General features: G+C 38.9%; 1 protein-coding gene across 8 annotated transcripts in view; it reads right to left on the reverse strand.

The window, feature by feature from the left end:
• Positions 1-24699, reverse strand: part of Zmym4 (zinc finger MYM-type containing 4) — a 117781-nt gene that overhangs the window by 74968 nt on the left and 18114 nt on the right. For all 8 annotated transcript variants that reach the window (XM_087549325.1, XM_087549326.1, XM_087549321.1 and 5 more), the window contains 1 exon segment: positions 15223-15268. In XM_087549325.1, coding sequence (XP_087405451.1) covers positions 15223-15268 — 46 coding nt within the window.

The following is a 24699-nucleotide window of genomic DNA, read 5'->3' on the forward strand; positions in this document are numbered from 1 at the left end:
TAGATGACTAGTAGATGACTAGTAGTGCCTGCTTTACTGAACAGCTAGGTTGTACCCCAGCACCTACAACCATCTGTTGTTACATTACTTCCAGGAGACCCACACTCTTACCACTGTGGACACTACGGGCATGTGATTCAGGCAAAACATTCATACACGGAAAATTTTTAAAAACTAAAAAAAGTGAGTATTACTGAAACTCTTTATAGAATTATATTTTTTACTGCAAGGCATCATATTTAGGAAAACTGAAAGATTTTCAAAGTTTATGGAAAAAGATTCAGATATTCATGTGCTTAAGACAAATCGAATCAAATCCTACTTCATTCTTATTGTTTTATGGTTTTGTTTTGCTAAGAACACAGCAAGAGGAATACAAACAATAAAGGGGAAATGCGAACCACAAAGGAAACTAATAATGCATTTATTATCATTCAACTCCATTAAAATTATATTCTACATATGCAAAGTACATCAAATGGAGAAATCACTAACACAGTAACTACAAAGTTCAGTGTTCCAAATATTTGAAGAAATATAACTCATAACTCAGGAAAGACAGCAACAACAACAACAAAAAAAAAAATCATGCAATAGATTTAATAGTCATCTCAAAAAATTTTTAAACGGCCAATAAACTTGAAAACTGTTCAGCCGAATTACTATTAATGATTATTAATCAGGAAGATACACATTGAAGGAAACTCAAGAACCAGCAGAATGGTACCTGACTCCAAACCAAGCCTGGTGACCTGAGTTTGATTCCCTAACAAAAAGAGTGGAAGGAAAGATTCCTGCAAGCTGTAAAATATTCTGTGTGTACAATGTGGCACAACCACACACATACACAAGAATGCATGCATGCATGCATGCGTACATACATACATAGAGTTTCATATTGTAACTCCCATTCTGTTAGTATTTTTAAAGTTTAGTAGATGAACTGGGAGCCAGATTTGAGGTAACTACAAGACTGATTCACCAATGCTGAAAGTGTAAATAAATGATATTCTCAGGAATAATTTTCTGTGTTAGTTTTTTAGAGAGGGTTTCTCTGTGTAGCCCTAGCTGTCCTGGAACTCACTCTGTAGTTCAGGCTGACCTCAAGGTCACAGGATGCACTGGCCTGTCTCTGCTGGACATGCGCGCCACTGCCCCATAGGAACTGAATTTTGTATTCCTATAAGACCTGAGAATTTCTACTCCTTACCCATAAGCAATCACCTACGAGGGTATGTAAACTATGTATCAAACCTCAAGGGCCACCTCTGAGTCTCATACTCACCATTTTCACATTTCAAGTGGGGAGGGGGAGATGAACATTTCCTGACACAAGAAAATTATATGAAATTGAAAGTATCCATAAACTTTTGTTGGAAACAAACACACTAACTCATCCACACACTGACTGTGACACTTCAGCTAAGTCATATCACAGCTTTACTGCTGCGACAGAGACAGACATCTAAAGTCTAAAATGTTTACTATGTTCTATTTTTTTTAAAAATGTAGCAACCCTGCCATAGGGCAATGAATTTTAAAATTGTTTCAGACCAAGGCTCACTCTAAGAAAACAGAAATCTACACTTGTATTCTTTTCCTTAAGGTCTGGGTGCTTTGCCTATGTTTATGTTTGCCTCTATACACTATGTGCATGCAATGCCTTATGGGGCCAGAAGAAGGCAATACGTCCCCTGGAACTGTGGTAGTAGTTACAGACTGCTGTGAATTGCCATATGGGTGTGAGCCATCTCTCCATCCCTATTTTTACTACTGGTCAATGTGAATATGGGGTAAGAAGAGCACACATATACTGGGCATACAGTCTCTATAGAGAGATCTAGTGGCAGATCCTGAGGCAGGAGAATTATTATGAGTTAGAAGCCAGTCTAGACTATGTATTAAATTTTAGGCCAGCCTATGCTAGAGTGAAATCTTGATTCAAAAAAACAGCATGTACCTGTGCCTGGATGAGCATGTGTTTCTATATTAAAAATACCTCTGGGCTGGAGAGATGGCTCAGGGGTTAAGAGCACTAACTGCTCTTCCAGAGGTCCCCGAGTTCAATTCCCAGCAACCACATGGTGGCTCACAACCATCTGTAATGGGATCTGATGCCCTCTTCTGGTGTGTCTGAAGACAGCTACAGTGTACTCATATAAATAAAATAAATCTTTAAAAAAAAAACAAAACCCTCTATCAATAGAAACAATCACGGGGGAAAACAATAGAATCTGAATTTTCTGCAAACCATGTATCTGAAAAGGATTAATATTCAGAATATATGAAATTTTTTTATTAAACAAAAGACCCTAGATAATCTGACTATAACCCAGAGAAAAGACTTAAAGATTGAGATTTCCTCAAAGACAAGATAGCCAATCAAGGCAGATCAGAACATGTTTACCTAACAAGTTGTGGTGCCAGCAGCCACCAAGCCTTTGGGAAGGAAGATCCATTGTAAGATTTTAAAACCCAAGCCCTCAAGGATCGTGGATTTCTAGCTCCTGATTGTCCGCTCTTCTTTGTAGGGTCTGTGTGTGCTTACTGTACATGTGCCCACATATTTTCTCGTCTCTAAATTCTTTCTTTGCTGGTTTGCTTTATTTAAGAATTTCCCTGTTGCTACCTGAGATGCTAGTGACTTTTCTGACCTTTTAATTCTTTAACTGGCATAGAAAATGTACTAATCAAGACCTCTACTCACTAACAATATTACATATTAATTATAACAAATACTATCACAAATACAGAAAATAGCATAGGGGTTTGGGGTTGTATAGATAATAAAATCTGGTATAGTTCGTACTAAAATATAATATCAACAATTTACAAGAATTCCAGTTTTAAAAAGTCGAAATAAAACAGCCATATTATCTAAGAAAACCATTTCAAGAATACATTGAGAAGTATCCATTCATCAGCCAATTTATTGAACAGATGATGCAGTTTTTGTTTGTGTTGTTTTGGTGTTTGATTTTTACAGTTCTCTATATAGTTAGTAAATATCAATTTCCCTCACTTTCAATTTCACTGTAATCCCTGTCAATTCTTGGTACTGTAGCCCTGGATGTCCTGGAACTAGGCACTGTAGACCAGGTCAACCTTGAATGTATCTGCTGAGTGCTAAGGGTCAAAGGTGTGCACCACAACAACCTGGCCTGTCCCATATTCTTAAAGTGTTTTTCCTGTTTTTCTCTGGCAATGTCAAAGATTCTGACATTAAAGTTTTTAATCAATTGTTAATGCTGTGTAATGTGAAAGACATGGATATTGCGTTATTCTTCTGTATGTAGAAATCCAGTTTTCCCAGCACTATGTTAGTAGGCTCTTTTTTTAAGCCTCGTCAAAGAAAAGTAGGTGGTTACAGCACTATGGATTTGTTTTCATGGTCCTCAAGTTTATTGCATTGGTCTACATGGTTGTTTTTGGGCCAATACCATTCTGGTTTCCTTACTAGGCTCTGGAATATGATTTGAGACTATCATACCTCCAGCACTGTTTTTTTCTGCATAAAATTGCCTTAGCTATTTATGGTATTTATGCTACAATATTATTATTTTTTTCTAATTCTGTTAAGAATATCACTGGGATTTTGATGGGAAATACACTAAATTTGCAGATCACTTTTGCTAATATAGTCGTTTTTTATATTACTTTTGCCAATTCATGATTATGTGAGTTCTTTCCAAACCTCCTTCCCTGCCTTCGTTTTCCAGTGTTCAGTTTGTTTTCTTTTTTTGGGGGGGTGGGGGGTTATTTATTTTACATATGTGAGTACACTGTAGCTGTCCTCATACACACCAGAAGAGGGCATCGGATCCCATTACAGATGGTTGTGAGCCACCATGTGGTTGCTGGGAATTGAACTCAGGACCTGCATGGTGGGTCACAACCATCTGTAATGAGATCCAATACCCTCTTCTGGTGTGTATGAAGACAGCTACAGTATACTTATGTATAATAAATAAATCTTTAAAAGAAAAAAAAAAAAAAAAAGAAGTTACTGAACTTCCTAGTCACTTCAGGACTTTTTACCATGAAGGGACACTGAACTTCTTATGAAGGCTTTCAGCATCATCTGAGACCATGTGGTTTCTGTCCTTAAGTATATTTTAATGCGGGGCTGGGGATTTAGCTCAGTGGTAGAGCGCTTGCCTAGGAAGCGCAAGGCCCTGGGTTCGGTCCCCAGCTCCGAAAAAAAGAACCAAAAAAAAAAGTATATTTTAATGCAGAATTATACTTCCTGTCATCAAGAAGCAGGGTATCAACACCTGATGAAAGAAATAAAAAGGAAAGTAATGACTGCTGCTAGGTATGGAGTCTTGAGAAAGTTTAATGTAAATAAAAGGGAGAGCACTGCCAGAGGCAGGGACATCTGGGAGATTCCAAAATGAGCCTGACCCTGAGAGCCAGGTGTGAGGAGGGAGAAAGAGGCAGGAGATTAAAAGACAGACAAAAGGGCCAAGTGAACAAAATAGCTCAATTAGACAGGGAGGGTCCACTGGAGAAAGGGCAACCCAACTCAGGGCTGGAGAAGTTTAGAGTAGAGGGAGTATGCTAGCCATACCCTGTAACAGTTAGAAACTGAGAGATGCTGGGAGAACCTGGAGGTCATGTCCACTAAGTTATGTTAAACAGGCACCTCAGCTAGCCATTTTCCTCGGGTTTGAGACCTAATACCATACCTGTAATAAAAATAAACTTGTTCATGATATATGAACTACTTAATGTGTTCTTGATCCAGTTTGCAAAAATGTTAATAGAATTTGACTCTCACTGGAATAATTAATATATTATTGGGTGGGTGGGTCTGGGTGTGCCTCTGTGTGCGCACCTGCACACGCACTGTGCATGCATCCTTCCTTATCCAGTCCTCAACAGGAGGAGTTTGGTGGTGTTCCTTCCATTTCTATTTTACAGAGAAGACTGAGGAACACTAGTGTAAGTTGTTCACTTAAGATTTAGTAAAATCGGGGCTGGGGATTTAGCTCAGTGGTAGAGTGCTTGCCTAGGAAGCGCAAGGCCCTGGGTTCGGTCCCCAGCTCCGAAAAAAAGAACAAAAAAAAAAAAAAAAAAAAAAAAGATTTAGTAAAATCAGAAGTGAATGTGTCCAGTCTTGGGCTGAGCTCTGTTAGGACACATTTTATTACCATTTCAGTTCTGTTGACTGGTCTGGATCTGTGCTGTTTAGTTTGGGGAGTCCTAGTGTCTAGGAACTTATCCATTTCCTCTACAGCAGTTCAAAGCTTTCTGAAACATAGCTTTAAAAAGTACTCCTTAGTGAATCTCGTTTTCTCTAGAATTTGTAGTAACCTCTCTTTTTCATCTTATTTTATTAATTTGGTACTTCTCTCTTTTTTCATGTTAGCATGGCTGGGGAATTCTCAATATCTGTCTTTTTCTCTCAGAGAATCAACACAGATTATATGTACTGTTCTTTGAGCTTCTATTTCATTATGTTTTTGCTTTGATCTTTATTATTTTTTAATGTTTACTAGTTTGATTTTTTTTCTCAAACCTTGAAATTTATATTAGGTTATTTATTTGAGATACTTCTGGATTTTTGCTTTTTTTTTAAAGATTTATTTTATTTATGAGTACACCGTGTCTTCAGACACACCAGAAGAAAGCATGCGATCCCATTACAGATGTGAGCCACCATGTGGTTGCTGGGATTTGAACTCAGGTCCTCTGGAAGAGCAGTCGTGCTCTTACCAACTGAGCCATCTCTCCAGCCCTCGCTTTTTGTTTTTTCAAGATTCTCATTATGTAGCCCTGGCTGGCCTGTAACATTATATAGATCAAGCAGACCTTAAGCTCACAGAGATGTCCCGACTCCAACCCCGAAACCCTGGGATTAAGGTATTAACATGCCTGACCTTTACATTTAAAAATTTATTTTTAATTGTGTATTTTATTATGTCTGTGTAGGGTATATACACATGAATACAAATTTACAATAAAAGGGTATTGGTCTCCCCTGAAGCTGAAGTTAGTGATTGTGAACTGCACATGTAGATGCTAGGAACTGAACTCAGGTAAATATGCGAAAACAGTGCTCTGCAAGAACAGTGTGTTCTTTTAACTACTGAGCCTCAAGCTCGATATTTTTTTTTAATGTAAGTTACTTTAATAATGTATTAGTGAGGTTTCTAGCATTTATCTCACTATTGACTTCTAGTTTTATTGTACTTTAATCTGAAAAGATAGATTCCTTTTGTATAAGAAGTTTTGTGTCTGAAATGTGTAAAGAAAGTCCCATATGCTGCTAAGAAGATTGTGTACTCTGCTTCTGTTATATCAAGTCCTCTCGAACTGTAATACAGTTTAACTATTTAATATACTAAAAGGATATAGACAATTGTTTTCTCTTTCAGATAATAACATCTCAGTTTTCTACCAATATTATATCCCTAAATAAATTTAAAGCTTTAGTTTCACCATTTCCTTGCAAACACACACACACACACTCACACACACACGCACGCACACGCACGCACACGCACACACACACTTATGTGTTATGTTTATTATTATTATGTGGTTTTAAAATCATTTACTTCCAGCCAGGCAGTGGTAGCTCATACCTTTAATCCCAGCATTCAGGAGGCAGAAGCAGACCAATCTACGAGTTTGTAGCCAGCCTGAAAGTTCCACCCAGTGTTACACACACACACAAAATACCTAACTTGAAAAATCAAAAGCATTTATTTCCTCAACTATATGTTTACAGGTTATTTGCCTATGTGCATGTATGTGTGCTGTGCATATGCATTTGCCTGTAGATGCCAGAAGAAGGTTCTGGGAACCAAACCCAACTCCTCTGCAAACTATCAAGTTCTCATAACAGCCGAGCCGTGTCTCCAGCCCCATTCTGTCTTCTTTGAGATAGTTTATTCAGACTGTAGCTCCAGTTGAGACAGTTTATTCAGACTGTAGCTCCAGTTGAGATAGTTTATTCAGACTGTAGCTCCAGTTGAGACAGTTTATTCAGACTGTAGCTCCAGTTGAGATAGTTTATTCAGACTGTAGCTCCAGATGAGACAGTTTATTCAGACTGTAGCTCCAGTTGGCCTGCAGCACACTATGTAGTAGACAGACAGACATAACTTATAGTCCTCTTGCTTCAGCATCCAAAATACTGACCTAGCATTTTCCACCTATTCCTGAATTGCAAAAAAAATTGCAATTTGCAGAAACAAAGAAATAAGATGAGCTAAGCAATGGCCAGTGGTTAAGTGCATTTGCTACTCTTCCGAAGGACCAGAGTTTAGTTCCCAGTACCTAAGTCCGGCGGCTCACACGGTCTGTAAATACAGCTGCAGGGATCTAAGTATCTGACATCTCTGGGAACCTATACTCACAATGCATATACCCCATACACATACAGTAGGCAGAGGCAGGGGGATCTCTATGAGTCTGAGGCCAGCCAAGTACGAACGGTGACTTCTCAGACATTCAGGACTAGGTAGACATAACTAGTCTGCAAAAAAATAATATAATAGTAGTAAAAAATATACTTTTAAAGAAACAGAATATAACTTGAATAACAATTACTGAATAGAAATAAAAATTAGGTTACTATGAAACTTTTTTTTTGTATGCCTTTTGGTTTTTTGAGACAGAGTTTTCTCTGTGTACCCTTGGTTATTCTGGAATTTGCTCTGTAGACCAAGGCTGGCCTTGAAGGACTGAAAGTGTGCATCTCACCACTCAGCCTACTATGAGGTATTTAAGAGTATTATTGTGTAACAATGCCCTAAGAGAAAACATTCAGCCCCACTCTTTAAATTCCAGAGTGAGTAGGGAGGGTCCACTGGAGTTTAAGTACCCATGGAGACTAGAGGCACTGGATATCTTAATTAGAGAACATTTCTCTGGTCTCTACAAGAAAGTGAAGACTCGAGATGTTCTAGATGGAGTCTGTGTACTCGGGAAGCTAACAACTCAAGAGCTTCAAGTCCCTGAGCACAACAGATAGACCCCGCTTCTCCTTCACAGAGCTTGTGTGAACATAAGGACTACTCTCGGACTGAAGACAGACAACACTGAGCTGTCCAGAGGAGACATCAGCCAAGTTAAGTAGAAGCAGAAACCAGCCAGGGTGCCTGGAAAAAAAAAAAAAAAAAATCACTGTCCACCTACGGAGCTGCCTGCTTACAAGCACTGCAGTGAGGTCCAAATTGTTACCTTGTGAGTGTCACATGCCAGGGTAGGATGTTGGTGATACTGTTTCTGCCAGGCAGAAAGGAAGGAAGGAAAGAAGACAATTCCTTCCTTAGGGGGATGGGTGGGTGGATAGGTAGGTAGGTAGGTAGGTATGTAGGTAGGTGGTAGGTAGTAGGTAGGTCGGTCGATGGGATAAATTCTCTAAATTCAGACTTTGGTGGTATCTGTATGCAAACTATCCCCAGTTCTCTATCTGGGGTGAGTAGACCTTTATTCAGTAGTGGTAGATAACCATTAACAATTATCAATTTCTGGCTGGAGAGATGGCTCAGTGATTCAGAGCACTGACTGTTCTTCCAGAGGTCCTAAGTTCAAATCCCAGCAAGCACATGGTGGCTCACAACCATCTGTAACAGGATCCGATGCACTGTTCTGACAGCTACAGTGTACTTACATATAATAAGTAAATCTTTACAAAAAACAAAACAACAATTATCAACTTCTGTAGTTGTTGACAAGTATCAGTATTAATTTAAATTTTAATAGGTCTGCCCTATCAATACAGCTCTTTCTGTTTTCTTTAATTTTTTTTTTCTATTTTACAAGACAGGGTTTTACTGTGTAGCCCTGGCTATCCTGAAATTCATTTTGTAAACCAGCCTGGCCTCAAACTCACTAAGATCTGCCTAATTCTGCCTCTCATGTGCTGGGATCAAAGGAGTGTATGCCTGGCTAGCATAGCTCAATTTTAAGAAAAAAATACAATTTTAAAACATTTTCTAAGGTTGTGTATGTAGCTTAATGATAAAGTGATTGGCATGTGTGCAGGCTTAGATTTGATCTTCACTATAAAAAATGAATGAAATTAATTTCTGAAATGGGCTGAAGACACTGACTTGGCGCAACAGGTAAAAACACTTGAAGAATATGCCTAACAACCTAATTTCAACCCCTGGAACCCACAATGGAAGGAGAAGCGACCCAGACCTCCCGTGTGCAGTGTGGCATGGGTGCTCTGGCTTTCTCTTGTGTGCAGCACCTCCCTTTCTCCCTCATCCCAACACAAATAAACAGTCATTTCTATAACTTTCTAGATGAAAGGAAACAATAGCTTATTATTGGATTGGCTCACTTAAGGTCCATTACTGTACATTCTTTGGATTGGGTATTTTCATTCATGAAATGCCAAAACTAAGCGAGATGTGGTGGCTCATGCTCCTAGACACGGGAGGTAAGGGCAGGACGAACAACATCCATCCAGGAACAGCTCAGCTACACAGAGACCATGACTCAAAAGAGCTAAGCACAAAAAATAGACATGCCTGGAATCCCAGCATGAGAGGTCAGAAGCCCAAGGTCATACAAGACACCACACAGAAGTATGTGTCAACTAGTCTCAAGAAGGAACAAAATACAGAAATGAATGATGGAGGGTTTAATAGAGACTCAAGATTTAGGTAAACATTCATTATCACTTAAAAGCTAAACTGTAGAGGACAGAGAGATGGGTCATTGATTAAGAACACTGACTGCTCTTCCAGAGTACTCTATTCCAAGGACTTACATGGTAGCTCAAAACCGTATGTAACTCTAGTCCCAGGACGCCCTCTTCTGACCTCCACAGGCACCAAATACTGATGTGGTGCACATACATGCATGCAGCCAAATCACTCATACATATAAATAATAAAACTTGAAAAATAAAAAGTAGGGGGAAGGGGGAAAAAAGTAAATAAACCATATTATCAGGCCTTGGTTTTTTTCTAAGTAAAAATATAATCAGAGTACATTATTTTCAGCCAGGTGACCATTACAGCAAATAATAATAATAACAATTTCCTTCCATTCCTTACTAAAGGATCTTCAGTTTTATTCTAAAGCAAAAATAGACTCAACAATGGAACTATGATTTCCAGGATTCTTTGAAGCTACTTTGTCAAATAAGAGGTAAATCTAATTATTCAGGTTGCATTTCCAGACTAGTGCTTTAAGACTGATTAAAACTGGGTGTGGTGGCACACATCTGTAATCCCTACACAAGGAGTCTGTGCTGACTCCTTAATTAGTGATTGATGGAGGAGGGCCTATCCCACTGTGAGCAGTACCATCCCCAGGCTGGAGGTCCTGGCTTCTAGCTATAAAAAAGCACACCAAGGGCTGGAGAGATGGCTCAGTGATTAAGAGCACTGAGGTCCTGAGTTCAATTCCCAGCAACCACATGGTGGCTCACAACCATCTGTAATGGGATCTGATGCCCTCTTCTGGTGTGTCTGAAGACAGCGACAGTGTACTCATACATAAAAACAAAACAAAAAAAGCTGACTGAGCAACCCATGGTGGGCACGCAGTAATCAACACACCTCCATGGGTCTCCTGCCTCCAGAGCCATCCCCTGTTAAGAGTTCAAGTTCCTGCTCTGGCTTCCTTCAATCATGAACTACAATGTGGAAGTGTAATTCCCCAACTTGCTTTTGGTCATGGTGTTTCATCACAGCAATAGAAACCCTAAGTCAGAAGCTTAGGCTAAAGGATTCCATACTCAAGGCCAGCCTGAGCTACACAGCGCATCCTGACACCTCCAGTGCCTGCATCTGTTTAAAGTCTGCTTTTTTGTTCTTCTCCATATCTTACCTCAGTCTGAAAAAACCCAGCAGTCATCCCAGAATACTAGACTTCCACATATAAACCATGTCATACAGAAAGCTGAACACCCTGGATTTCTGCAACCATAATGCCATCTTATCACCTGTGCTTATATACATCTGAAAAATGGATGTCTGCTAGGAATGATGGCTCAAGTCTAATGCCAGCACCTGAGGAACTAAGGCAGAATGCAAGATTAAGACCAGCCTCAATTATATACAGTGTTCACTATTGTTGTTCTCCCCGTCCACCACTGTCCACCACTGTTCACTACTGTTGTCCACCACTGTCCAGTACTGTCCAATACTGTCCACTACTGTTGTCCACCATTGGCCAACACTGTTGTCTACCACTGTCCACTACTGTTGTCCACCATTGACCAGTACTGACCAACACTGTTGTCTACCACTGTCCACTACTGTTGTCCACCATTGACCAGTACTGACCAACACTGTTGTCTACCACTGTCCACTACTGTTGTCCACCATTGACCAGTACTGACCAACACTGTTGTCTACCACTGTCCACTACTGTTGTCCACCATTGACCAGTACTGACCAACACTGTTGTCTACCACTGTCCACTACTGTTGTTCACCACTGTCTACCACTGATGCCCACTACTGTCCACTACTGTTGTCCACTGCTGTCTACCAGTCCACCACTGTCCACTACTATTGTACTGTTGTTCACTACTGTCCACCACTGATCACTGACCAGCACTGTCCACAGCTGTTGTCCACCACTGATGTCCACCACTGTCCACTACTATTGTCCACTATTGCCCCCTACTTTCCACCACTGCCCACCACTATTGTCCACTACCGTCCATCACTGCCCACCACAGAGGTCAGCCTTGGCTACAGAGTGAGATCCTGTTTCAAAGACAAGAGAAAAGCAGTTGGGTACTGGGGGGGGGGGGGGGTGCACGTTGTCCTGCACATTTGCTGAGCAAGTCTGCAAACATGAATTAATCTCTGGAACCCACCACATAAGGTGAACAGAAAGCCCCAAACTGAAAGTTGTCCCCTGACCTTCCCAAGTGTAGACACCTGGCAACCACTCTGGAAATACAATAATAAATTTAAATCACAACTAAAATTAGATGAGAGAAAAGTATTAACAGGAGTGGAACTCATTGTTTTCCTAATTAATAAAACTGATAGAATTTTTAAAAGAATGAGGTGTATGTGAGTAAAATCCAAGACAGCAGGATATTTCTGACCCTTTTATAATTTAACCAAGGTGTATGATCTTCATTTTTCTAATATAAACGGTTCTTTACCATTCAAAAGAGAAAAATATACATATGACTTTTCATGAACTAGTATAAGTAAACAAAACAAGTGTTCTGAATCTAAGGGACTAATTCATGAACAAATGAGCGATTGTCTCATTTTCCCATTGAAACTGTTAAGTTCATTCTCAATTAACTTTATCAGTGGTGTTAACTTTTACTTAATACAAATCTCTGATGGAAGCTGGGCATGATAGGACTTGTCTTTAATCTCAGACCTGGGAGTTAGAGCCAGGCAGATCTCTTGGGAGTTGGAAGTCAACCAGGGCTACATAGTGAAACTGTCTAAAAATAATAATAATATAAAATAATGAATGTTAAAAAGAGAAAATCATTTAGCTCACTTCTATTAATAATACACAGAACTGAGCAAAGGTATGTTACGGCAGGTATTTAAAAATTATTTGGTTTTAAAAAATACAGTGAAAGCAGCGGCACGCCTTTAGTCCCAGCACTCAGGAGGTAGAGGCAAGGAAATCTTTGAGTTCAAGGCCAGTTTGGTCTACAAATCAAGTCCAAGGCAGCCAGGGATCTGTTATACAGAGAAACCCATCTCAAAAAAAATAAAAATAAAAAAATAATAGATGAGCAAAGAAATCAAGTTGGTCCCCAATCATAATCTTTCTATATTAACTTGCAATTTTAAATATACATATAAGAAAATAAAAAGATAAACATCTCTTCTAGAATTCAATTCACACTACTCTAATATGTACAAATATTCTTTTATTGAAACTGACAGTAGTATCAAATCAGTTTACAAAATTCATTCCTTCCCGTTTGCTGACTGAACTATTCAAATTGAAAGGACTATTCAATGTTTTGACTTAAGCTTATTTTTTTCAGTATGTGATTTTAAACACAATTAGATAAAAGTAATCTAGAACTCCAAAAGGACAAACTTCCAGAGGATAGAGTGCTCAGTGTGTAGTTAAAGCACTGGCTGCTCTTCCAAAGATCTGTGTTTGATTGCACACACATGACAACTTACAACCAGCCATAACTCTAGGGGATCCAACACATAACAGACATGGATATAGTACACAGATATACATGTAGGCCAAATACCCATATATATAAAATGAAATGAAAAAATTAAGTCCGTCAAGAGTTTAGATAGCTCAGCAGTTAAGAGCATAAATTGTTCTTGCAGAAAACCTGAGTTCAGGGGTTGGGGATTTAGCTCAGTGGTAGAGCACTTGCCTAGAAAGCGCAAGACCCTGGGTTCGGTCCCCAGCTCCAAAAAAAAGAAAAAAAAAAAAAGAAAATGAAAACCTGAGTTCAATTCCAGCATCTATGTTAGACCATTTGTAAACACCAACATCAAGAGAATCTGATGTTTCTGACCTCCTCCAAGTCTTGCACCCATATACATATACAAAGACATACACAGACACAAAATTTTAAAAGATTTTTTAAAGTCAATCAAGGTAGGAGGCATAGTGGTAAATGTCTTCATTCCCAACACTCAGAAGGTAAAGGCAGACAAGTATCTCTGAGTTCAAGACCAGCCTTATCTACAAATACTGAGTTCCAGACTAGCTTGGACTGCATAGTGGGGCCCCACCAGCCAAAAAAACCCTTCCTTTTTGGAAGCACTACAAAGATAAGAGGCCTGTGATCTTTTGCTGAAGACTGTGATATTTTGCCCTTTACTTTGTCACTACTACTGTGAAATACTTTGTTGTACATCTAAAATGTTTCTTCTGAGGATAGAGTAATTTGTTTAGCTTATATGAAGCCCTGAACTTAAAACTCAGGAGCACAATCAATAAATCAATGTATGTTTCTTCTAGCTAGACAAGCTAGAAGCAAGGACATTCAGTAGCTAAATCCACTGAAGAGTAGAATTAGTTATTATTAGTTATCATTAAAAAAAAGTTACCAAGGCCCTGGGTTCGGTCCCCAGCTCCGAAAAAAAGAACCAAAAAAAAAAAAAAAAAAAAGTTACCAAATTAATTACAAAGGAACATACTCATAGATCTGTAAATGGAGATAAATGTAAAGAAAAAAACATTTTAGATCGACAGCCAGGAAGTAGTGGCACACGCCTTTAATCCCATCACTTAGGAGGCAGAGGCAGGTGGATCTCTCTGAGTTCAAACCCAGCCTGATGTACAGAGCAAGTTCCAGGACAGCCACCAGTAATACACAGAGAAACCCTGTCTAGGGGGCAAAAAAAGAAAAAGAAGAAAAAAAAAGGTAAAAAAAAAAAATTTCTAGACGACAAAACTTACCATACTTACACAAGTACAGAAACATCCTATAAAACTCATCAACTCTTAGTACTTATTTCACAAAAACACTTGAAAAAGTAAACAATATAGTTAGCAAAAGATATTCACTATTGTTTATAAAAAATTAAAATTCTCTGTATATTTATAAAAGGAAAGTTGGTTACAGATTAGCCCTGTAATAAAATACCCAAGAGCAATTAAAAAGACATACACTAGATCTATAGTCATTGATGCAGAAAGATGTCTATATATATATATATATGAATTTTAAAAAGAAGAAATAATATTCATGTGATTCCTAAACATAAATCTCATATACTGTATAATGAATATTTATATACTGTATAATGAATACATTTATAGAAAAAGTCTGGAAAGATAATGTATATTAGTCTTAAAGCTCATTAACTTTCAAAAATAATAATAGATATTTACTTTCTACTTTATTCATTCTGTACTGTAATTGAATGTATTACTTTTATAATCTATCATACAGCATCTAAAACTAAGAAAAAATTATGAAAAATGTTAAGTACAATCTACAGCATTCATACTAATACAAAACTGCTATATTTTAACATAATAACTGAAAGAATATTTACTTTAAAAAAACTAAACACCTCCGGGCTGGGGATTTAGCTCAGTGGTAGAGCGCTTACCTAGGAAGCGCAAGGCCCTGGGTTCGGTCCCCAGCTCCGAAAAAAAAGAACCAAAAAAAAAAAAAAAAACCACCTCAACTTAATGACACTGAGGCTAAATCAAACTGGACCATCACACAATTCAATACCAACTAAACACTCTAATGGTTAGTAAGTGCTAAATCCAGATTTAACCTATCTAAAAACAAACTTTTTTTCCCTCAAATAGTACTTACAGTTTTCTACAATTTCATCAAAAACTGCATCACTTTTCTGTTCAAACTGAAAAAGAGAGAGGGAGAAAAAAATAACATTACTCTCAAATATTTCAATCTTATTTTTGGAGTCCCCTTCTCCTATAGCAGAATTCGTGCTGATGTTACAATCAAAAGTCAACTGTGTTACAGTGATGACTCCTGTGGAGTATGTAGGGCCAAGTATGAAGTAATTCTACACCTTTAAAACAGCAAGCAGAGGGCTGGAGGGATGGCTCAGTGGTTAAACACACTTACTGCTACACTGACTGCTCTTCCAGAGGTCCTGAGTTCAATTCCCAGCAACCACATGGTGGCTCACAACCATCTGTCATGGGTTCGGATGCCCTCTTCTGGTGTGTCTGAAGTCAGTAACAGTGTACTCTCATATATAAAAAATAAATAAATCTTTAAAAAAAAACAGCAAGCAGAAATAAAGCAGAGGCCACTCCTGGAATTCATGAAAGTCTTCTTTGCTTCCGCCTTCCAAGTGTTGGGATTCCACAAGCCACAACAGCCCGCAAACATTTCCCAGAGACAATTAGTGATACAAGATTTTTAAAAGATAACACTAACACAACTTAGAATCACACTAGGAACGGATACTGATGTCAAAAGGCTCACCTTTGTAATTCAATAAAGCCAATGCTAAATAACTATGCCACTTGACAATTCCAGTATTTTTCTATGAGTTTAACAAGTACATATAGAACACAATATATTTAGTATGCTAGGATCTTCAAATTTAATAAAAATATTAAAAACAGGAAATATTTGGCTGTACCTGCCCCTTACTACTTCTTCTCATCATTGATCAGTCTCAGTACTCTTAGCCACAAAATATAGATGTTAAAACTCCAGACATCCATTAGCAATTAACTGAAGTTGGCAAGGAACACCAATTACTTATCTAATTATTATTATAATGGTAATATGATTACCAATTATTACAAATGATTGCCAAATTTGTCTTGTTTTAAAACTACTAGTTGATACAATAAAACTAAAATAATATAAAGTGTAAAACAAGCATCAACGGGCTGGAGAGATGACTCAGTGGTTAAGAGCACTGACTGTTCTTCCAGAGGTCCTGAGTTCAATTCCCAGCACCCACATGGTAGCTCACAACCATCTGTAATGAGATCTGATGCCCTCTTCTGGTGTGTCTGAAGATAGCGACATATAAATAAAATAAGTAAATCTTAAAAGAAAAGAAGAAAAAAGTCAATAGCAGGGACTAGAGAGATAGCAGTTGCTGCTCTTCCAAGTCTGTGTGTGTGTACATAAATATTTTTGAATCAAACTATGGTTGACTGAACATACATAAATCAATGTGATATACCATAAAAAACTCAATTACTTCCACTGAAACTGAAAAAGAATTTGACAAAGTTTTGGAGTCTTTTAGAGCTGGGTATGGTAGCATACTCCTTTAATCCAAGCACTCAGGAAGCAGAGGCAAGCTGATCTGTGAGTTCCAGGCTAGCCAGAACTACATAGTAAGACCTTGTCTCAAAATGATGTGTGGGGGGAAGAGGGGAAACAAGGCACTGGAGAGATGGCTCAATGGTTAAGAGCACTGGCTGCTCTTCCAAACACCTGAACTGAGTTCCCAGCACCCACGTGATGGCTAACAACTATCTGTGACTCCAGTTCCAGGTGATGAGTGCCTTCTTTTGGCCTCTACAAGCACATGGTATACAGACATGCAAACGGAACACCTATACAAATAAAAAACAATAACAAAAATAAATTTTAAAAGGCCTTGAAGACTTTGGGGTATGAATAGATGACACATACCCCAAATTCATAAACAATAAAAGTCATATACAACAAACCTATAGACACTATATTAAGGGAAAAACTGAGAGCACTTCCTCTGAAATCAGACGAGGATGCCCACTATACAGTGTTCAAAGTCTTAACTAGATCAATTAAGAGGAAAGCACAAACGGTATAAAATGAAATAAATCAAACTATCCCTATTTGTAGATGATACAATTCTTTAAAGACTGAATCAAATAAAGAACTCTTGGATCTAATAAAAATAATAAAATTACAGGATACAAAGTCATTATTTAAAGAATAAATAAAAAATAGCTTTCATTTATAACAACAGTCTACTCTCAAGAAAAGAAATTAGGAAAAATATTCCACTCAAAATGACCCTCACCTACACACAAAAGTATTTAGGAGTATATCTAACCAAAGAGTTGAAAGACTTCTAAAATAAAAAGTTCAAAACACTGAGAAAGAAAAACACAGAAGATACTAGGTAATGAAAGATATTCCATGCACCAAGATTGGTAGAATTAATACTGTGAAAATGGCTATACTACCAAAATTAATCTATAGGTTTAATAAATGAAACCTATAATGAAATACCCCCACCCCCAGAGCTGAGGCCCAAATCCAGGGCCTTGCACTTGCTAGGCAAGCACTCTACCACTGAGCTAAATCACCAAACCCATCGAGCAAAAATTCTGATGTGGTATTTCACAGGTTTAAATACAAGAATTCGTATAGAACCATGAAATAGCCAAAGTGATCTTAAATTGTAAGAATATCACCGCAGGTGATACCTGACCTCAAATTATTCTACAGAAGTCAGGGGGCAGTGGTGATGTATACATTTAACCCCACTCAGCACTCAGGAGGCAGAGACAAATAGCTATCTCCGAGTTCGAGGCTATTTGGTTTACAGAGCCAGGACAGTAGGCTACACAGACAAACCCTATCTTGAAAAAACAAAACAAATTATGCTACAGAACTACAATAATACACTACCTGGTACTGACAAAAAGTAAACAGGTAGACCAATGGAATAAAGGATCCCTATTTAAAACAGCAACACTGAGGGGCTAGAGAGATGGGTTGGCGGTGTCTGAAAACAGCAACAGTGCACTCACATACAAACAAGCAATCCTGCTGGGCATGGTGGCTCATATCTTTAGTATCAGTTTTTAGGAGGCAAAGGTGAATCTCTGTGAATTCGAGGACAGACTGGTCTACGTGGTGAGATCCAGGACAACCAGGGTTATGTAGAAAGACCTGTCTCAAAACAAGACAAAATAAAAGCTATGCCCACTTAATATTTTTAAAAAAGTCAAATGATGCTTACAAAATTGGGATTTCTAACTGCAAAAGGGATTAGATTTGTATCTTTCACCTTGTACAAAAGTCAATTTAAAGCAGAGAATATATACTGCTCATGTTTTTTCTTTGCTTTTTGGTTTTTGTTTTGTTTGTTTTTTAATTCTGGCTTGTTTTATTTGCCTGTTTTGTTAAAAACAAAGAACTAAGACATGGAGCTGGATGGGTAGGGAAGACGAAAGATTCTAAGAGGAAATGAGAGGTGAAACCATGGTAAGAATATACTGTATGAAAAAAAGTATTTTCATTAAAAAAAAAAAAAAAACAAGTGGTGTTGAAGAGGCACCTCAGCAGTTAAGTACTTGTGACCTCTGCTTTTCTAGAGGTCATGAGTTCAATCTCCAGCAACCACATGGTGGCTCTCAATCATCTATTCTGGGATCTGATGCCATCTTATATCATCAGATCACAGTACACTTCTGTCCTGCAGGCTTGCATGCAACAGAGAACTCATATATAAAAGCCACATAAATAAATCTTTTTTTCTAAAAGTCACATGTGGCAGCAGAAGAGAACCAACTCTTGCAATCTGCTTTCTGATCTCTACATGTGAGTGCATGTGTTCAGACACAAATGCACATAGGCACATAGGCACATAAAAACACACACACACACACACACACACACACACACACACACACACACACGATAAAATCCTTAAGTTAAAAAGAAAGCTGAGTGATACAGCTCAGAACATTTGCCTAATATATGTGAAGCACTAGGTCCAAACCCCAGTACCCCAACCCCTACAAAATCCTGATTCACAAAAACACATACAAAAGGTCGTGGGGGGCTGTAATTGTTACTAAGTTGTTAAATATTTACCTGGCTTGTTTGGCAAGGCTCTGGATATGAGCCTCAGAACCACCCAAATTGGGAGGATAATTGGAAATAAATTTAAAAAATGTAAAAGTCATGAAAAATTATGAAAAACAAAGATTATTATTTATGTGTGGATGCATGCATGTGTATGCATGGCCAAAGAAGCCAGAGAGAGCACTGGCTCCCCTGGAGCTGGAGTTACAGGAGGCTCTAAGCCTCCCTCCATGGGTACTGGAAACTAACTTGAATCCTATGCAATAATACTCCATCTTATCTGCTGAGCCATCTTTCCAAGCCCTCTTAGTATCTTAAATCTTAAAGATCATGGGTACTCTTTCCCACCTATTTATTTATTATTAGCATACAAGGGCTTGTGTACACTGTGTGTGGCAGTCAGAGGACAACTCTCGGGAGCTGGGAATCTCCCCTTCTACCATGCTTACTGCTGCTCTGTGTACTCCAGGATAACTGGCTGCTGGGTTTCCAAACGATTCTCTTGTATCTAGCTCCCATGTTACCACTGAAGTGCTGGGATTACAGATGCACATAACCACATCTGGCTTTTTATATGGAAGAGATTTTTTTACACACTGACCAATCTCATGAACTTCTACCACCAAATTTTGTTAGTTTTGTCTTAAAAAACTAACATGTTTTTATTTATGGGAAAGGTGGGGAATCAAAGTACAATTTCCAAGAACTGGTTCTCTCTCTTCGCCAGGTGGGTTCTAGGAACTGAGCTTAGGCTGTGGCACTTCCACACACTCGGCTAACATGCCAACCCAGTGTAATATAAGATTTTTTTAACATTATTTGGCATAACCATTGCATTTATGAACTCACTACAGCTATAGTTACCTGTTCAAGATCAAGCCAATAAAATCAGTCTGTATCCCAATTACATTAGACTCAGTAAATTCCAAAAAAAGAAGAGTGGCCATGAGTGGTGAAGAAGTGGGAATGGGGAACTAGGGGTGGGTATGATCAAAATGTTATTTAGGGGCTGAAGTGTTGGCTCAGTAATTAAGATCTCCTTCAAAGAGCATGGCTTTGGGGGCTGGGGATTTAGCTCAGTGGTAGAGCGCTTACCTAGGAAGCGCAAGCGCAAGGCCCTGGGTTCGGTCCCCAGCTCCGAAAAAAAGAACCAAAAAAAAAAAAAAAAAAAAAAAAAAAAAGAGCATGGCTTTGACTCTCGGAACCCACGAGGCACCTGACAACCGATTAATTGTTATGGACACTATTACAGGTATCTCTTTGATGCTTGTGCAATAAATTTATAGAAGTGCAATAACTGCATTAAAAGTTCTGGTAGTTATAATTCCACAGATATTTGCCAACTTGCTCCCCAAAATAGCTGTCCTAACTTCAACCTACATTGAGGGCTCCTTTCCTTAGTCTCACTCATACTGATATTATCAGTATTTTCACCACTGATCATCTGAGACCTGCATAAAGCTTTACACTCTTTGGCTTCTGTTTAATAGTTACTTCTACTCTCCAATCCTCTCACAACTGTCATATTAATATAAATTATTCTCAAAGAAATCTTCACAAAATAAATTGTAGTTCACAGATTTTCAATTGTATGTTATGAAAAATTTAAAGATGAATAAAAATGTACTTAATTTTTTCATTATGATTTATACATTTTAAATATTGTAAGAATGGGAGGACTACTTCCAGGTTCTCTACATGACAGAAGATGAAACTTCAATTTGTATCTTACAAATAATTTTTCATCCATCAATCAATTCCAAGAGAATGGTATCAATGAGCATGCGAGTTTTACCAATTTATTTAGGCCTTTTTTTCCTCTAAGAACTGGTGCATAGGTTTTAACGCCCACAGCTTACCATTATTTTGTAAATCGTTCATGTTTTTGTTTCCTATTACAATCTACATAACTGAAAAACAGCATTTCACTTCAATCCCTTGCTACTGGTATATAAAGTGTGTAACTGAATTTTTTACTTTGATGCTTTCACTTGTAATCTTGAAATTCCTTCATTTTAAAAGCACTTTGGATCCTTGGCAATGATAGTGCGCACCTTTAGTCCCAGCATTCAGGAGGCAGATAGACCTCTTGAGCTCAAAGTCAGCATGGTCTACAGAGTGAGTAGCAAAACAGCCAAATTGGGGGTTGGGGAGTGTGGGGTGGATATATGATACCTTGGGGTTGTATATAAAACTACATTGTTTATAAATAAAAACACCGTGACTTCTTTATGATTACTATGCCTTTTCTATGTATTGAATTAACTGTGTCCTGTAATAGTAACGTGGTTAAAGTGGACAGACATCCTTATTTCTAATTTAGAGTAAAAGTATTCATTTTTTTTACCAAGGATTGTAACTGTGGGCTTCACTGGACCGGATAACTATAATACAAAGCTAAGTCAGTCAATGGTGTTTAAAGAGCCACTGAAAGCCATGGAACCCTAAGCACTTGGCTTGGGTGACCAGCAGTTATTGTGCCACACATATACTAAGTGCTACATTACCTATGAGAGTCCAGACGCCTTTTGTCCCAGCACTGTCCTTCCCATTACATGTCTATAAACACGTATTTGTGCTCTTAACCTCAGATAAAGCCTAGGCCTAGCTCTAGACAAACTGACTCTAATGGCCCAAACTCCCAAGTTCTATTTGTTAACACAGATTCAAACCCCTGACATACACTAAATATAATACAAGCCAAACATCATCCCTAATGCCCTTTCACACTAGGATATGGCATCTGAAAGGCCTTTTCTCTCCCAGCATCTGCCTAGGGTGCAGAAATCAGTAGCTGGAAACCTGCCTAAGGCAGGCAAATGGAATCAAGGTTAAGGGTAAAACCCAAGCCTTAACTGACTGTCCTGGAACTTACTCTATAGACCAGGCTGGCCTTGAACTCACAGAGACCTGCCCCTGCCTCTGCCTCTGCCTCTGCCTCTGCCTCTCTGCCTCTCTGCCTCTCTCTGCCTCTCTGCCTCTCTCTGCCTCTCTGCCTCTCTCTGCCTCTCTCTGCCTCTCTGCCTCTCTCTGCCTCTCTGCCTCTCTCTGCCTCTCTGCCTCTCTCTGCCTCTCTGCCTCTCTCTGCCTCTCTGCCTCTCTCTGCCTCTCTGCCTCTCTCTGCCTCTCTCTGCCTCTCTGCTTCTCTCTGCCTCTCTGCCTCTCTCTGCCTCTCTCTGCCTCTCTGCCTCTCTCTGCCTCTCTGCCTCTCTCTGCCTCTCTGCCTCTCTCTGCCTCTCTGCCTCTCTCTGCCTCTCTCTGCCTCTCTGCCTCTCTCTGCCTCTCTCTGCCTCTCTGCCTCTCTCTGCCTCTCTCTGCCTCTCTCTGCCTCTCTCTGCCTCTCTCTGCCTCTCTCTGCCTCTCTCTGCCTCTCTCTGCCTCTCTCTGCCTCTCTCTGCCTCTCTCTGCCTCTCTCTGCCTCTCTCTGCGCCTCTGCACCTCTGCGCCTCTGCACCTCTGCGCCTCTGCCTCTGCCTCCTAAGCGCTGGGATTAAAAGCATGCACCACCACTGCCCTGCTCCCTATTTTCATTTCTAATAAAGCAACTGTGCCTTTATTTCCTTTTCTTCAATCAGTCTAGTTAGAACATGTTTTTATGTTGACCTTAATTTCACGCAAGCTCTTTTATCCAATGACCCATCTGGCTGCTTTATGTTGCTGTTTGAGACAGCCTTGATCTGTAGCCAGGGTTGTTGAGCTCATGTAATGCTGCTGCCTTGGCCGTGCAAGTGCTGGAATGACAAGGGCGAGCTACCACGTGACTGTCTTGCAGCTCTATTATTTCCTTCACTTCCTTTGGTTTACTATACTTTATTTGCCTAGATTCCTTTGTTTCTTTTTAATTTATTGGGACAGGTCTCATGAAGCACAGTCTAGCCTGGAACCTTCCATGGCACCAAATCCACACCATCTTTGATAAGTCTGTATATTAATGTCAGATAAAGTAGACTTAAAGAAAGAAAGCTTTTGGCAGGCATACAATTATTTAGTATAGTCATCAGTAAGACATAATTCTATAACATGAAGTTTTTAACACAACCTTGTAATGCACGAAAACAAGCAAAATCTGCAACTATATTTACTAGATATATAATACTTGCCAGTAACTCTTTTCTTTTCTTTTTTTTTCCTCAGAACTGAGGACTAAACCCAGGGCCTTGCACTTGCTAGGCAAGTGCTCTACCACTGAGCTAAATCCCCAACCTGCCAGTAACTCTTCTTTTTTTTTTTTTTTTTTTTTTTTTTTTGGTTCTTTTTTTTCGGAGCTGGGGACCGAACCCAGGGCCTTGCGCTTGCGCTTCCTAGGTAAGCGCTCTACCACTGAGCTAAATCCCCAGCCCCGCCAGTAACTCTTCTAATACCCTGATGGGAGGTCTCATGCTTGCAACAAAAGTATGCAAAATCTCAAACCTCTCCAGCCAGCATCCACTGGACCTCACACTCTCCAATAAGACCTGAATCTCAGACTTAAATAAGGCTGGGGAGTCAGGCATTGTCCAAATGCACTCCAGCTTTCCTATTCTATCTCAGCCCTAGCCAGAGCAGTAGCTGTTCCCTGTAATCTTTTTATTTAGGGTTTTATTTATATCTTGAAGTTACTTGTCCATTGCTGTTTCCTAATTTTACAACTTTGTTGGAGGTGGAATATTAAGACAGTCTTACACAGTCCATGCTAACTTTGAACTCATGTAGCTCAGATCTCCCTCCACCTCCCAAATGCTGAGACCACAGGTGTGTATCAAATACTGTATGCATTTTGTCCTCTGACTGTAATCACAAAAGACAGGCACATTGTAACTATGAACTAATTGGGTTGTATCCTTGGGCTGTAGTATAGGACTCAACCAGAATTGTGACAATGCCTGACATGTAGTGCCATTACAGTTGGCCTCACTGTCACCTGTAATTGGGTATGATTACATGTCAAGTGAAGCAAGCACTCAGAACTACACTTCATTGTTAAAGCACTAATGATGGCTACAAAGTCTATTACTTGAGAAGGGTTCACTATGTACTCTTGAACAGTTGCAGAAGAAAATAAATGTAGGTACATTAGCTCAATTCAAACAACATTCAAGAAGAACAGAAGAATACTTGCCATAAACTTATAAACAAACAGTCTTATGCAAACCTTTAATCCCAGCACTTGGGAGGCAGGGAGAGCTCTAAGTCTGAAGCCAACTTGGTCTACATAGTTCCAGGACAGTTACAAATTACAAATCAGGATAATTTAGTCACTGGGTTTTTGCTTTTTTTTTTTTAACCCAAGTAACAGCAATTACTCAGAAAAAATATGAATCAGAAACAGAACAAGTGATTACACCAGAATGAAACTAACAATTTCAACCCTTCAGTGAAAATGACGTATCCTTCACATAAGAACTAGCATCCTTTTGTTGAAAACCCTGTGTTGTTTATCTTTATGTGAAATAAATGCCTTGCTGTAAGATTTTCATTTACCTCAAAACTGATACCAATCTCTTTGATATT

The sequence above is a fragment of the Rattus norvegicus genome, chromosome 5 (assembly GCF_021556685.1).
Source record: "Rattus norvegicus strain SHRSP/BbbUtx chromosome 5, alternate assembly SHRSP_T2T, whole genome shotgun sequence".
Lineage (NCBI taxonomy): Eukaryota > Metazoa > Chordata > Mammalia > Rodentia > Muridae > Rattus > Rattus norvegicus.